Here is a 15,423-nt window from a genome sequence, read left to right as displayed (position 1 = left end):
CCCTATATAAACCCCTACTTCTGCCCAGTTCGGCAGAAGAGCTGTCCCTGAGACCTTCGCAGAATATCAACAAAGACATCGCTGTGGAACCTCATACAGCCTTCTCCTCCCTCACCCTGTGTCTGCCTGCGGCACCTAGCAAGCTAAAGAGCTGAAATCACACAATGAGCTGATAATCACTGAGAGTTGATATCACTTGCTAAAGTAGCCTGCGGCTGGGAGCTGCTTGGGAACTCAGACAGGCCGTGCCAAACAGGACTGCGCTATCCGGCTTCTTTGCAGCCCTGCTGGGGACACCCCGTAACTCAGCAGAGGCCGCGTTACTCTTGGACATGAAATATTATTTCATGGAAAAAGAATGGCTTAAGTCTACACAAATGAGCCAAGAAAACCACTTATCTCTGCCCTTGTTCCATACCCTCAGTGGTGTATAGTGGCTTAGCACAGCTCACAGGCACATATGTATGGCTGATAGCACTGCTCGGCACACAGGCACAGAATCTCACATCCAGCTGCTCCCACATATGTGGCATGCCTGTAGAGGCAATGCCATCAACTTCCAGCCTCCCCTCTCTTGGTCTCTGCCACCACTCTTTCCAGGTCACTTGAAGCAGAATGGGGCCTGTTCATCAGACTGCAGTCATTCTTCAATGGAAACAGAAAATCCCTTCTCTAATCCTCTAATTCTAATTTTCTTCTCTCCATCCCTTCTAAGCAGATACAGCCCTGCTTCTACAGGTGCTCAGGCAAAGGGCTGGGTAACCATCTCAGTAATGCAGAAGGCACCTTTGCTACTGGGGGTGTCAGACAACGTTCTCTGAACTTCCAGACAGGAAGAGCATCCGCACTTGTCTTGCTCCGTACTGATGTCATCGTGCTTCCACATTTCCTGGGTGCTGAACTGTAGCCCCAAAACACTACCTTAGATGTTTTTTTACCTTTAGTGCTGTGGAGCCTTTGTGTTCTCTGTAAGACCTTTCCCAAAAACTTCTTTGAGGATTGTGGTCTGCTGCTTCACACACAAGTGAACAAGGTCCGTAGTGGGTCGTTTATTCCTCATCAGGGGGTGGATCCTGTGCCAAAATCCATCCCAATATGAGGAAACTCACCCAACATCACCAGCCAAAGGGTGGAACATTTTGTGAACTGAAATACACATCTCATGATAATTTAAATATGTGCGAACAAGATTTTAGTTCTGCTGCTGCCAGCCATTCTCAACACTTAAATATAGTATGGAAATTCTCTTTTATTTTATATAAACTGCCTTAATGAAGAAGCTGAAGGCTCTGCATTCTCCTGGTTTATGAATATAAATAGCTGAGAATCTAACAGGCCTTTGTTGTTGTTGAGCTAAGGCAATCTGAAATGAAGGCAGATGAGGGAGCCAGGAAACAAAGACCCTACTAACAACATTATTTCAATGAAAGGTGAAGTATGCATTAAGTGGTCAGAGTCCTCCTCTCTAGTCCTTCCTGGATGTTTGGGGTGTCACAGGAATGAAACAAAGTGTGGCTCAGATGTGAGAGACAAAGCAGCTGGGACAGTGCAGCTGGATTTGCCTTAGGTCCCTTCCCTCTCACCAGACACTTGTAGCTGGTGTCAGGCAGCCCAGAGACAAACACTCCTTCCATCAGGTCCTGCTCAATACAGAGCTGAATATGCTTTTGCATAGGGAAAAAAAAAAAAAAAAAAAAAAAAAAAAAAAAAAAAAAAAAAAAAAAAAAAAAAAAAAAAAAGAGGAATTAGCAATAATTATAAAATAATCCTCCACTCCAGAGTCCTATGGATGTTTCACAAGCACACAGTACTGAAAAGGACTGTTCATTTTTCTTGCATAGTAGGCAATATATCACAGAATCACAGAAACATTTGGGTTAGAAAAGGCCTTTAAGATCATCAAATCATTCTAGTTGTGCTTTGGCCCTTCTAATTTCCTTTCTGCATAACCTGATTACATCCTTGTAGTCCTCCTGAGCTGCCTGCCTCTTTCTCCAAAGGTCACAGTCTCTCCTTCTAACACACCACTAAGTCTTGAGTCTTTACTGCCATATGAATCTCCATCCTCTACCTCCACTGCGACAGGAAACCAAAGAGCCTTGTCCCCAAAGAGCACACTGTCCCTAAAACACCAGTGTGCCACCCTCAGGCTTATCTCTACCAAGCCTGGCTTTACCTCCTTCCACCTTCAAATCCAGCTCAAAGTTCTTTCAATGAGCCCTGCTAACTTCTGTGCAAAGATCCTACTGGTCCCCTACTTCAGGAATTCTAGTGTTGACTTCATCTTGGCACTTCCCCTCTCAGCATTTTTTGCCTTCCCTCAGTCAGTTCCTTAAACCCTCTGTAAATTTTGTACCAATTACCTTAACATTGCAACAAACCATTTCCTTAGGGGCAGAATATAAAATCCTTTACCAAAGTCCTGATAATTTAGGTCTAAAGCATTTCCTTATCTTAAACCCCAGTTATCTTCCTAGCAAAATATATCAGGGTAGTTTGGCACACTTCAAATAGGAAAACATACGTTGCATGTTTATTTCATTTTCCCCTGTGCATTTAACTAATCCCTCCTTGAGAACTTACTTTAAACACTGCTTGGTATTATTATGATCAAACTAAAAGGTCCACTGTGGCCCAGACAAATTTTGCTCCTTTCTTTAAATATAGATTTGCTACTTTTCATTCCTAATGTACCACCCTAATTAGACAGATTTATTGAAAATCCTTTTTGCTGGACTTGCAATGTCACATCTTTCAAAAGACTGAGATGGAAATTGTCCAACTTCCCAATTTGAGCCCATTAAGTTATTTGAGTTTTTCCATTTCCTCTGTTCCTGTTGGCTGTCTCCTTTGTCTCTCTGATCACCATAACACCCCTCCCTATCTCTTTAACCATTACAGAATATCACATGAACAAAGCTGGACAGTCTTGGGAACTGGCAAATAGAAAGGGGATGAAATTTAACATATAATATGTAATTAGGGATCAACAACTACCAATTTCTTTTCAATGCAAATTGTTGTCCTGCAGAACTTTTGCATTGTTGAATAACTGTCCTCTGTGTAAAACAGGGAGCATTCCACTCTTCAAATTCCTTTATGTCTAAAAATCAAGAACAATATTTGGATACCCTCTTAATTGGGGCCATTCAAGTATCTAAGATAAAGCAATATAATTGGATCATCAGCCACCATAAATCATCACCTCTTCAAAATCACTCTAGTGACCCTAATCTACACTGGTAACATCTCAAAAAGTTATTGTTTCTTCTATTTGTGTTTGTTTCTGTTATAATATTGCTGTCTTTAAATGACCATTAGGCATAAAAAAGTATCTACACTATAAAGGCTCTTTTGCATATTCAAAGCTAGGCACTGATTAACAGAGACACAGACAGAGACAAAGAATCATACATTCATATTGAGGCAGAAAGATCTTTTCAAACAGCTTTTGTTATCCAATAAAATTAGCATGACAGTTTCATCCTGTTAGAAAGTCTAGAAATACATTTAGAAAGCTTTTTTCCAAGGTCTGCTGTTAAAACTCAAAACAAACAGAAGTTCTTAGAATTAAGTAAGGGCTACAATGAGACACCCCATGTCTTTCACTCGATCTGGTGGGATATCTTAACAGGATCCACACTGCTGTGTACACAGGACATCCCAGAACTCCTTTTCCTTAAAAGCCCCCAGCTATGCAAAGACCATTCTCCACACACACGCACACACCCCACTTTCTGAAAATATCCTGAGTTAATATTATCCTGATATTTACTGATCTTCTTTGAGGTTCAGGCTGAGACTGGAACATGGCTGTTACAAGCACTGGACAAACTTGCTGAACTCTGTTGGGGAGAGCCATGCTTACAGCTCTGTAAGGTTACACAAGATAAACTCACAGCAGTAAGGCAGAGCAAGTTGTGGAAGAGTCAGTGGTAGTGACTCCTCTGCCCTTTAAGCCATATGTTTTAGTGCATCTTCTGTTCAGTGTACAACTCTGCCTGATCCAGTCAGTCACAAAGAAGGCAGGGCTTCATCCTGAACCCTGTGATTTCCCCCCATCCTTCTCCTCCACCACCTGGACAATCCCCTGAACTCTTTCAACAAGCACCAGCCGCCTCTCCACACTAAGCTTCCTTGGCCTTTCTGACACCTCAGATCATCAGCATCAGGGACTTGCCTGCCCTTATTCTTTTATCACCCTCTTTATCTTTCCTTGCCTTTCTCCACCTGTAGATCTTACCCACACTGCATTCTTTCATTCACAGACCTTTTGTCTTGCATCCCCCTAGCTATTCCTGCCCTGTACCCCAAATTCCAGCTGATCCATGCCAGAAGGTTTTTGCTATGTCTCACACAGCAGGGCATCTCTAATGGGAACCCTCCTGCCTGACTAACTTTGTCCTCTACAAATGCATTGTTTCCGCATTTAGTTCTGCTCATTTCCTAGACTTACTACTCCAGCTCAGCACAGTTAAATCTCAGACTCACAGTCACAATCACCTCTTTGCCACATTTGGCTCATTCTCAGACCCTCCTGCCTCCTCCAGCCCCCTCTTCAGCTGTCATGCAGGATTTCACCCAGTTCTTCCATGAGAAAATGGCAAACCATGATCTTCCTCTTCCAGCAGCTTTGCCTTCTGTTTCCTCTTGCCCTCCTAAAACTCCTTCCCCATTCTTCTCTCCTACAGATGAAAAACCTCCTATGCGGCTCTCTTACTTTCTTTTATTTGCCACTGAGACAGCCTTACCCTACCTCCTGCCTTTCCTTATGGCTGCTCTTCACCTCTTGCTCTCTCTTTGCCTTGACCTCTCATGCCCCTCTGCCTCTTTACTCTCATAGCACAAATACCATTCAATCTCTTTCCTCTCAAAATATTCTCATCTTAAAACACTCTTTTATCCTAAAACATTTATTTTCCCCTATAAATACCATGTCTTTTCCTCTCCTCCCTTCCTCACCAACCTCTCTGAATATGCCGGCTACAAACGTTGCCTGGAGTCCTCCCCACTAGTTCACTGCAGCTTCCTCTCCTTTGCAACCACCGCTAAAATTTTACTTTATGAACTGGGCAATCTTCAGCACAGTCTGAATAGTCTGTTCTCACCTGCTGCAGCACACTGGCTACCTGCAGTAGTCTCTTGTGCTGTTTAAACTTGAAACGGTGTCTCTCTTCAGCTACCACAGTGTTACTGACTTCTACTGCACCACCTTTGAATCTGCTCCTTTTGCATGCCCTCCAGAAGACACTTTTGTTCTCCTAGATCTGCTGGGGTTCATGGGGCTTTTCTCTTTTTCTCCTTCTGTATTTCACTCCTTGATAATTTCAAGTGCAAACATAGATTCCACTCTGATCTCCATGTAGCAATTTCCAAGCTCACTCCTCTAACACAGACTTGTCTTCCTAGGTCCATACCCACAGTATCTCTAATATTTCTCCATGGACACACATATAACAAACTCACCTTATTGTAATTAAATCAGAGCTCCTAATGGACTTCTTCCTTCTTTACTATATGCTCTCTTCAGTAATTCTCCTCTAGATCATCACAGACAATGCTATTACTTTTCTAGTTGCTCTGGCCCAGAGCTGGAGCAACATTTTCATCTCATATCTCTCACCATGTGTATAGATCCAGGGGATGTCTAAGGTTTGCACATCCTTTCACCATCCAGGCTCTCACCACCTCCTGCCTTTATTACCACAATATTTCTTTTTCTGACCTTTACAAATGTGAACTTGCCCTCCATGTATCCATTTAGGATGCTGCTAGAAATATAATTTTCCTAACACATCACTCTGACCACGTCATTTCTCTTACCAGCTGTAGACCGCTGTCCCCATATCTATCTCATTAGTGTAATCTACTTGTCTTCATTAAGGAAATGTCAACTTCTTCCTACAGCCACCCAAAGAGGTCAATCAATCCCCATCACCTACTTATTAATATTTCAAGCCGAACATGACCCACAATTTTTCTGGTGCCATCCCTCAGTTTTTGGAAGACCGTCCCGTAAACATCCGCACTTCTTTCTCATTATCCCTCTTCACAACTGTACATGTGTAGGAATGCCACATTGTGTGGCGCTCACAGGAATGTGGTTTGCCTCCTGGTGTTCTAAAGCCACTACCGCTCACGCTGAACATAATTACTTTGTCGTCTCATCATTCTCTCTCATAAGGCTACATTCACTGCCAGTATTTAAAGTGCAGCCACATGTCAAAAGGACGGACATTTTTCTGATCCGTGATTTCTGATCCATGATTAAGGCTCGTAAATCTGAGGGTAGAATGTGAACTGGCATTAATAACAGTGAACGAAATCCCTATTATGCTGCTACTGAGCTGAGGTATGAGAGATTTAGTCCCTTGCCTCAGGTCATGAAGAAAGACTATGGCAGAGCTTGGACTGAATTCTGGCTTTGTAAGCCCCTGCCCTAACTGCAGTACTACCTTTCTTTCATCTATTTTGGTACTTATCTACAAAGGATTATGATTTCAGCAGGCTCAGCTGGGCAGTTCTGAATATTTATTTATAAAAGAATTAGGCCTAATGAGAAAGAAAATGGATACATTTCCATTTTTTTACTCGGATTTCTCTCCTGCAGAGAAAATGGGTTAGTTTATATTCTTTTCTTTTAAGTGGATTCTATTCTGAATGATCTGTTAAGGGAACTTGGATTCCAGAATCCACATTATTTATTTATTCCTTCCTTAAAAACTAAGAAACACCATCTCATTTCTTTCTTTTGGTCCTAAAGAGCTAAATGTGTAGTTCAGAGTTCCAGCAGCAGTTGGTGAGCAACGAGCCATTAAGTAACTCACATTATAAGTTACATTATTTCTGCTAAACCTACACAAAAGAAAGGCTTCTTATCTATAAAGGTTCTGCAATAGTTAATGAACTCATTCCTCATACTGGTTCTGCAATAGTTAATGAACTCATTCCCCTCTTGAAGCTTTTCTAAATGCACAGAAATACTTTTTCAATGAGAAAAGGCAATATTAATATGGATTTTTATTGCAGGAGATGACAAAATAGTTCAGACCATTTCATCTCTATTAAAGTAAAATTATCTTTCAAATTTTTATTTTTACAGTGAATAGAACACAACTACACTCATATTAAATCTTTCCTCCATAGCTTTTGCAAATTTTTAGCAGTAGGCAGAAAGGATTAAAATGCTGAGATTTCTCAAAAGGATTTGGATGTTCAGTTAAATGAACAGGAATTAAACATGCAGTCCTGCAGGCAGCTCTGCAAATATCAGTTTCTCTTGAGAAGGGCATGATCCCGTCATTTTTACTCAGTCAAAATTTCCATTTGTCTTCACTGGCAAATTTGTTTGAAAGCCAACAGCTTGATTGAAATTTGCCCTTTGAAAAGTCCTGATCAAAACCAGGTGCTGTTCGGCTAAATTACATATATGTTCTTAGTATTTTTAGCAGTTATATACTATCAAACTAATTATCTCAGATGTGTCAGAGGAATGTGTCAGGTTCTCATTACTTGTGGCAAATAAACTTTTAAATGAATTACTATTTAAATTTGATGCAATTAAAATATTTAATTGCTTATTCAAAATATGATGGGCCAAATCCTCCTGGAACTCATATGCATGAACTGGTGATTTCATCCACTAAAGGATTTTAGAAAATCCCTGAACAAGAGGATGGCTTTGCTGTATCTCAATTGTTTGACTTCTAGTCTTACATCAACTGACTAAGAATAATTTCAGCATCAAAAACTGCAAAACTGAGTACCTGGATAGCCTAAGATTCAACTCTAGTGCTGTCTATTGCTTGAATTTCAGTGGATGCCTCCAGCAGAACTCCAGCTGTGACGGGAGGGAGCACAGACCTTGCGCTGGCCTTTCTACCCAGGGACAATTTTAACCTCAAAGGAAACACTAAAGGCCTGAACTTGCTGCATCACCATATTCAATAAAACATTTACTATTGACTTCTCTAGGATCAGAATCCAGACTTCAATAAAGTCCCTTTTTTAATGAGTCCATTTGGAAAATAGTTGGGATTTCAAGCACATATTTTAAACAAAGCATTTGAGTCTTTAATGTATAAAGGATACATGAAAAAAATGGCTGTCCTCATTTACCTGTCAAAACCATTGCACTTTAAAAGTCAAATCTAGAGCATTGCAAGGTATTGCAAGAATTTTTACAAAAATAAATCTTTTTGCTCTTTGCAGCTAGATATAGCTCTAGTAGCCTCTCTCAGTAGCCTCTTTCCATTTGTGTATAAATAATCCCTAGTGACGGCCGGAGTAGTCCTGTTAAGCCTTTTTTCCTCAGTTATGCCCTGCATCTGACAAACCAAACCAGAGAATGCTTTCATCCCAGAAATCTTGCACATTATTTCAGGTGGAGGTAGGCTGCACAGGAATTACTTAGGGTTTGGGGTTTTTTTTCAGTGGTGGCATGGGCTAGGTATACTCACAATAAAATGTTTTAAAAATAGGATTTACTATTACTTCCAAAGAAGAAAATAAAGAAGGCAAAAGAAGGGTTGAAAAAATAAGGTCATTGTAAATTCTGGGTTTTTTTAAACAAAAATTGGATTCCAACGGCAGGCAGCAGAGCCCCATCCAGTCAGGTTTAACTGGCAGCCTTCCAAAGGCGAGATGAAAGGTCCTCTGAGTAGTAATTGTCTAAATGGAACAGACTCTGGTTATTGTGCAACTTCTTCATCTACTTTATTGTACCTTTATAATTAAATGATGTAATTCCCTTTTTTTTCCTTTCTTGTTTTCCTCTCAACTACTGCAGGAAAGCATCTTAGCAGCATTGCCATAGGATGCAGACAAACTCTGTGGCTTCCCATTTTTTTCTGGCTCACTACAAGTTGTATACAAGGAGTTGTAGTTGTAAGCCACTGATTGCCAAAGCAGGACATAAACTCTGCCTTCTCCCAGACACTCACCTGCATTCCAGCTCTCTGCTGGCTTAGTCCTGGAGTTGGTTGGCTCACTCAGAGTTGTTGCTTGGGTGAGGGATTGCTGCTTTTGCTAGAAACTCCATGGTAAACAGGCAAACAGTGGATCTGATAGGACAGGGTGAGCTCGATGCGCAAAGGGGCCTCCAGCAGCAAGGCTATTCACTTTGTGAAGGAGACTGGACAAACACCTGAGAATTGGAAGGGTTTTAGACTATTGTGCTGAACAATCCCAGAGCCAGCATTTCCTGACTCTGCAAGGCTTTAGGGATCAGGAGTGAAACTCTGGTCCTGACATGCTAAAGGTTTGATCAGATGTGAAAGCAGAATCAGAGGAACAGCTCTGTTAGCTCTTTGTTTTTCACTGGTCCCTCTGTATCAGAGTGCTTTCCCTCAATCCAAGCAGTCCATTCCCAGAAATACAGATTATTCAGCAGGGGAATATTTAGCAAGAATTAGGAATTTAGGAATTATTAGCAAGACTGAGAACTCAGTTTGCATGTTCAACTCCAATAATTTCTTTACTGATTGTAACTTCTGTTGTTTCTGATTTGATTTTTTTTTTTCATGATGTCAAAGAAAAGAAACAAACTGTCTAATTTTGTTGCAATTTTAAAATATTCTAATTTTAAAATATTCTTCAAGTCTTTGGTCTCATGCTAGTCTCCCTCTCCCTGAGTATTCTTACTTGTGACAATCTCTTCTAATTCACTGCCTATTTACCTAATTGTATTATTTTGAAATATGCACATGAGTTCTGTGAAAATACAAAAAAAATACATAGGAGAAATAAAAATAGAACCAACTATTTTGTATATGTATTATGTCTATTATCCCTATATATAAGAAACCTGAAGCGACAGATCTCCAGTTTTTTCCTAGCAAAATCCAATATAAAGGTCTTGATTTATTTCCCAGAAAGTAAAAATTAATAAATACTGAATAGATTTACAGACGTGACTCTATCTATTCAGGAACAGGACTGGTTTTTAAAATCACTGGTATCAGAATATTGCCAAGTACCACAGTTCCTGATCCTGCCACAAGCCATTGCCTATAGCTTGTATTAATTTCAGCAGAGTTCATAAGCAGAATAACTGCAGGGTATTTGCAAAGCTAGTTAGGCTCTTAATGACCATTTTTTGTTATACTTTGATAGACAAATCTCCATAGACCATTCTCAATACTGGAAGTTTTGCCTAGGGAAAAATGTAGGATCTGTTTTAAACTAAATGGATCACAGATCCTGTCTGGCTTTAGAAACAAACAAACAAAAAACCAAAACACTTAATAAAATTTACATTCTATTATATATAACATTACACACCATATTTGGGGCCAGAACCTGCGTTAGTTTATCCACTTCTGGAAGAGGTGTATTACATTAAATTAACAGAGGAATAAGACTTAAAGCTGTATGTACATCCTCTTTTGTAAGGTATTTGCCCTGGATCTCATAGAAAGTGATTTCATCTGTGCAAGGATATGTGCCCCAGTCAGGTTATTTGAACACTATACACAGAGAATATCTGCAGCCCCTCACACGTGCACACGACATACTCTGTCCACACACCCATCCCTGCAACTTCTAACTACCAAAAAAGTATCTGTCATGGAAGTGAAAACTACTTTTAGTTTTTATTTTCATGATAGATCCCCTTGGTATGTACCTGGAATACCTGCCTTGTTTTGAGCTCACAGCTCTTCTCAACATTGGACAGCATTAACACTTACTTTACTTTCATCATATAAGTGAGGGTCAAAAAGGAAACATCTCCATTTTTATTTCTGAGCAAGTCAAACACTTTATTTTATTGAATTGCCATTATACTTGCTTCTTCTGTGTTTCAGTCTAGAGGTACCAAAGTGCATATATATATATTTTATATATATATATATATATATATATATATATATATATATATATATATATATGCTATACCTCTATAGCATTTATGGGTGACTCTTCCTCATGGCTGAGAGGTATAGCATAGACAGATCCTCAAGCCATCAAATGAACTAAAATTCTGCTGTTTAATGTTACGAGTCTCCCTCCTTGAACACCTCTCTCATCCTACAATGAAGTTTGTTAGGAGTGTATCAGAAAACATTTAGAGCAGCAAGGAGTGACACACCGAGATACTTGCGCACAGCTCCTTTACATGCACAAGTTGCACATCGGACCTGGGGCAGTGACTTTGCCAAGTGGCTCCCTGGCCACCTGCAGACACACCTACACAGGAGTGTGTGCACAGGAACACTCACTGCACCTGGGCCCAGGGAACCCCTGGCTGCCAGCGGGGTGCTGTGTGTTTAGAGTTAGTTTACTCCACGCACTCACACACACTCATTCCCACATACATGAACACAAGCAGACTACAGCAAGATCTGCCAAACACCACCTTCTCCTGCATGTAACCACCTCATCTTGCTTTGTCACATTCTCCCTGTGGGTAACACTTAGTAGAGCTGCCATTACACATAACTCTGCGCCACAGAATTTCAGCTGTTTCTGGCAGGAGAAATGGACATTCCTGCTCCCAGGACAAGGCAGGTGGAGAAAGAGGAAAGAGTCTCCCTTATTTCAGGCTGAAAATCCTCTCTAATAACCACAACTCCATTTGCAAAGGTGCGCTCTGTTGACATGTTTGCCCGCTGTCAAGGTTGAATTTGTTTATGCCCCGAGCACAGCGAGCACACGTGGCAGAGCAATCCAGATCACCACAGCCCAGCACATACCATCCTCACCTAGATGGAGAATAGGAATCACTCACTTGGCACTGAAACCCACAGCAGGGTGTCTGGGTGCTGACAGGCTTTTGACATGCCCACCTGTCTTTTAAAAACGGGGCTGAAGACACCAATCAATTTCCGAGGAGTTGTTAAATAGCAGCTGGATATGAAGGATCCCTAAAAACACAGGCAGGATCCCAAGCAGTGATCCAGGTACACCACCTGCTTGGACTGGTTGGGTACGAGTTTCTACCATGCTACTCACATCCAGTGCTCACTCATAAAGCATGTGGAACAAAACATGGTCATGGGCAAACGTGTGAGAACACCCCTCCTGAGTAAGTAGCTTTGAGCAATAATTCCACTTGTAATGTCTGAGAAGGGAATTAATGAAGGCTATCAAGAGAGTTTGGGATAGAGAACACTCTTGGAATACAAGTATTTTGGAAGATGGCAGTGTGAGAAGCAATGATTTCACTACAATGGAAATAAACCAATGGGGAATCTTCTGATTGCAACAGAAGAATCATGGGAGGGAAATGTTATTTTGTAGTGCAGAGTAATCATGCTGTGGGTAGCAAAGAGGCCGTCATCCTTTACTGAAACCCTCATCATCCTGCAAAAAACATGCATCTTCAGTTAGGTAGGGGTTTATGCACGTGTCCCCTTCCTATACTTCAGATCAAAGAAATATTTGGGGCAAAATGACCATCACCTTGAACCACTACCCTGGGGGAAAAATTAAGACAAAGGACCAAAAGACTAGAAAAAAAATAGCCCAAAAATGCTACAGGTGAACAGATGCATCTCCACCCCAAGAGAAAATTATTCCTTTCTAATAAATTCATGTAATGTTTTGTAGATATTGAAAATATTCCAAAGCACAGCTCAGTGTAAACAGCAAGCTGGGTCTTCTCCTGCTCTTTAGCATTTGTCTTTGTTTACTCTCCATTTGAGGATAGAAAAAGCCTACATGTGAGCACTGCAAATGGTGTATTTCAGGATGGATGGGGCATCAGAAAGGCAGCAATGAAATACAGACATATGTAGCCTCCAGTAAAATATAATGTACCTTGCCCAAGCCACCTGGGTCAAACAATCTGGAAAAAAAAAACCCAGTGTCTCCTTTATGAATGCTTCTTATCTGTGTGTGGAAATAATCTGATACCATGGTGATGGGAAGACTATATCCAGATTAGAGAGAGAGGCATGAAAAAGATATTCCGGGGCGTGTGTGTTCTCACCCTCATTGCCTTCTTGCTCCCAAACCCCATGTCTCAGGAGTAGAGATCCTGTGGGAAATTGCCCTGGCAGGGCTTCTGGAAGCAATGCCCAGCCAGGCCAGTTCACCCATTGCAAGGAGAGGTACTTGGCTAGAGATGCCAGCTCCCATCTGTGAGCCCAAATGGCTCTGCTCAGCCCCTGCTCATTTCAGGAGAGCTTGGCACGTTCATCTGGTTAAAAAAAAAAAAAAAAACAGGCCTTACCTTTGGCAATCAGCTCCTCCAGCTCCTGGTCGAATCCTTGTCGGTGGCATTTCCTCCAGAGCCCCATATTGGTGGAGTTGTACTGTCTGTTGCACTCGTCGACTGCACTCATAGCAAAGATCTGCCTCCTGTTTCTTGCCAAGAGGAGTTTCCCTTCCCAGCGGTCCAACATAGACCTGCTGGCCCTGAGAGGCAGGTTGTTGTTGGAGTTATAAATGAAGCCAGGATCATTTCTCTTAGTGGTGATGCTCTTGCACCTCTCTCTGTGCTTCCTGGCATCAGTTTCGTACCAATGGTCAGAGCAGATTGCCACAGCCAGCATGCCAAGGGCACACAGAGCTAAAGAGAGGCCAGCATAGAGCAGTAACCTTCCAGCAGCCATGCCTCAGCTTCACAGAAACACCATGGACATCTTCACAACAGGCAAAGCCGTTGGGGGTGAGACCACGCAAAAACCACCGGAGCAGCTGCTAGGTGTCACTTGGCACAGACTGCCTCAAACATCCCCAACTCTCATGGCTCACATCCAAGCTGCAGAGAGATGCTGAGAGCACTACAAAGTTCTGCCCTGGAGGCAGTCTTGGAGTCTCATCTGCCTCTTCTCCTCTGCAGAGGAGACCTGGTGAGGAGAAACACAGCCTTTCACCAGTGACCCCCTCACCGCAAGCACCAAGTGACAGGGGCTGAAGGGATGAATCCCCCTGAAGAGACCTGATGGCCGATCAGTCCATTAATCTCTTTCAATCTGGCCCACTCAGAAATTCAGAAGAGATGGCTTTCAGATCAGCAAGCTCACTACAGCATCATCACAGGACAGAAAAGTTCAACAGCCTGACATCTCCCACTTGCAAGCGGCCAGTTGTCCCGATGTCAGGAATGGGTGACTTGCTTTTTCTTTGTCAGTGGCTCAGCAAGAGCATCATCGTCTGGACGGTCGGTCACTTGCTTGGGTTTAAAGCGGGGTCGAAAGGGAGGGAGCGAGAGGGGGGGAGCAATCTGTTGTTGTTGTTGTTGCTGCTGCCGCTGCTGCTGCTGCTGCTGCTTGAAATCGTGGTTAAAACATCCCCTCCCCGGCTGGCTCTGGGAACGCGGGCACGCACGGGTCTCTCCCTCAGCAGACTTCGCTGACAGCCACTGGCATCTTGGCTTCGGAGACACCTCGGCTTCTCTCTGCCAGCCTTGCCATTCACTCTCCCGCTTTTGTCGTAGGCTCCGTCATCCAGGCAGCCGAACGTCGCGCTGCCTTCCTTCCCCGGCGCCCCGGGCAGCGCTCCGGCAGCCCCCGGCTCCGGGCCGGGCAGAGGCGGCGGAGCAGCCGCAGCCCGGCAGGAGCCGCCGCCGGCCGCGCACCGCCCGCTAGGCAGCGCGGGGGGCTGCCCTCGGCCCCGGCATCCTTCTTCCACGCACACACACACACACGCTGCTGCCCCCCCTTCCGCCGGCAGCTGAAAAGCTTCCTCCGTCCCCGGCGCTGGGATGTGTTGTGCACAGTTTTCCTAACACGGCGGCACGTTAGCCATCTGCAAGATGAAGGCAGGCAGGGCTACGGCTGGCGGAGAGGATGCTGAGGAACGGGGAGAGGAGGGAGGTCGGGGGAAACCGAACCAAAACAAACCGGGGCGGAGGGGCGGAGGGGCGGAGGTGGGGGGGAGCTACACACCTTACACGGGGAGAGGAAAGCAGCCCCTAACTGTTGTCAACAGCTTTAGGGCTGCACCATTTCTCTGCCATATGGCCCGATCTCCTCGTCGGAGCTGAGATTTTTTAGCTCAGCAGCTTCGTACGAATCGTATCCCCGGTATCAGTAGTTATATATTCAGACATATTTTTTTTTCTCCTTAAATTTTCACTCCCTTTCTCTTTAATGGGAATAACTCACCCATCTTGTAGAGATCAAGTGCAACAGAAGGCGAGCTGGAGTCCCCAAGCTTTAGAAATCTCATTTCACCGTTTTTAACCCAAATAATAGCAAATCCAATCTTCTGTACACCTGGGAATCTTTCCTTGTTCAAACACCGAGCCCTGCAGCCTTGGCCGAAACCTACAGACCGAGCATACAGAGCGCTGAGCCAAAAGCCAGTGATGTCACCCATGCAACGTGAGACTCATTTCTTATTTCTCTATCCTCCTTAAAGATAAACTGCACCACTTCCCAGGCAGGAAATGTCGAAGCCTTACTCTCTTAAGAGGGGAAAATGTAAAACCTGGATTTGACTGGATCCTGATCATTCTTGATCACAAGCCCTTAC

General features: G+C 43.1%; 1 protein-coding gene across 2 annotated transcripts in view; it reads right to left on the bottom strand.

The window, feature by feature from the left end:
- The window catches only part of TMEM178B (transmembrane protein 178B), a 220,400-nt gene extending 204,977 nt beyond the window's left edge, over positions 1-15,423 (bottom strand). The window contains exons 1-2 of one of the 2 annotated variants that reach the window (XM_038153167.1): positions 15,054-15,423; positions 13,175-14,694 (exon numbers count right to left, since the gene is read on the bottom strand). In XM_038153167.1, the coding sequence (XP_038009095.1) occupies positions 13,175-13,556 (382 nt within the window). In that variant the 5' untranslated portion in view covers positions 13,557-14,694; positions 15,054-15,423. Of the gene's footprint in view, positions 1-13,174; positions 14,905-15,053 lie in introns of those variants that run through there. The other variant, XM_038153166.1, reaches the window with a different exon arrangement.

Source organism: Motacilla alba, chromosome 1A, assembly GCF_015832195.1.
Source record: "Motacilla alba alba isolate MOTALB_02 chromosome 1A, Motacilla_alba_V1.0_pri, whole genome shotgun sequence".
In the NCBI taxonomy this organism is placed as follows: domain Eukaryota; kingdom Metazoa; phylum Chordata; class Aves; order Passeriformes; family Motacillidae; genus Motacilla; species Motacilla alba.
The sequence above is the reverse complement of the archived record's forward strand: the minus strand, read 5'-3'. Positions and strand labels throughout refer to the sequence as shown.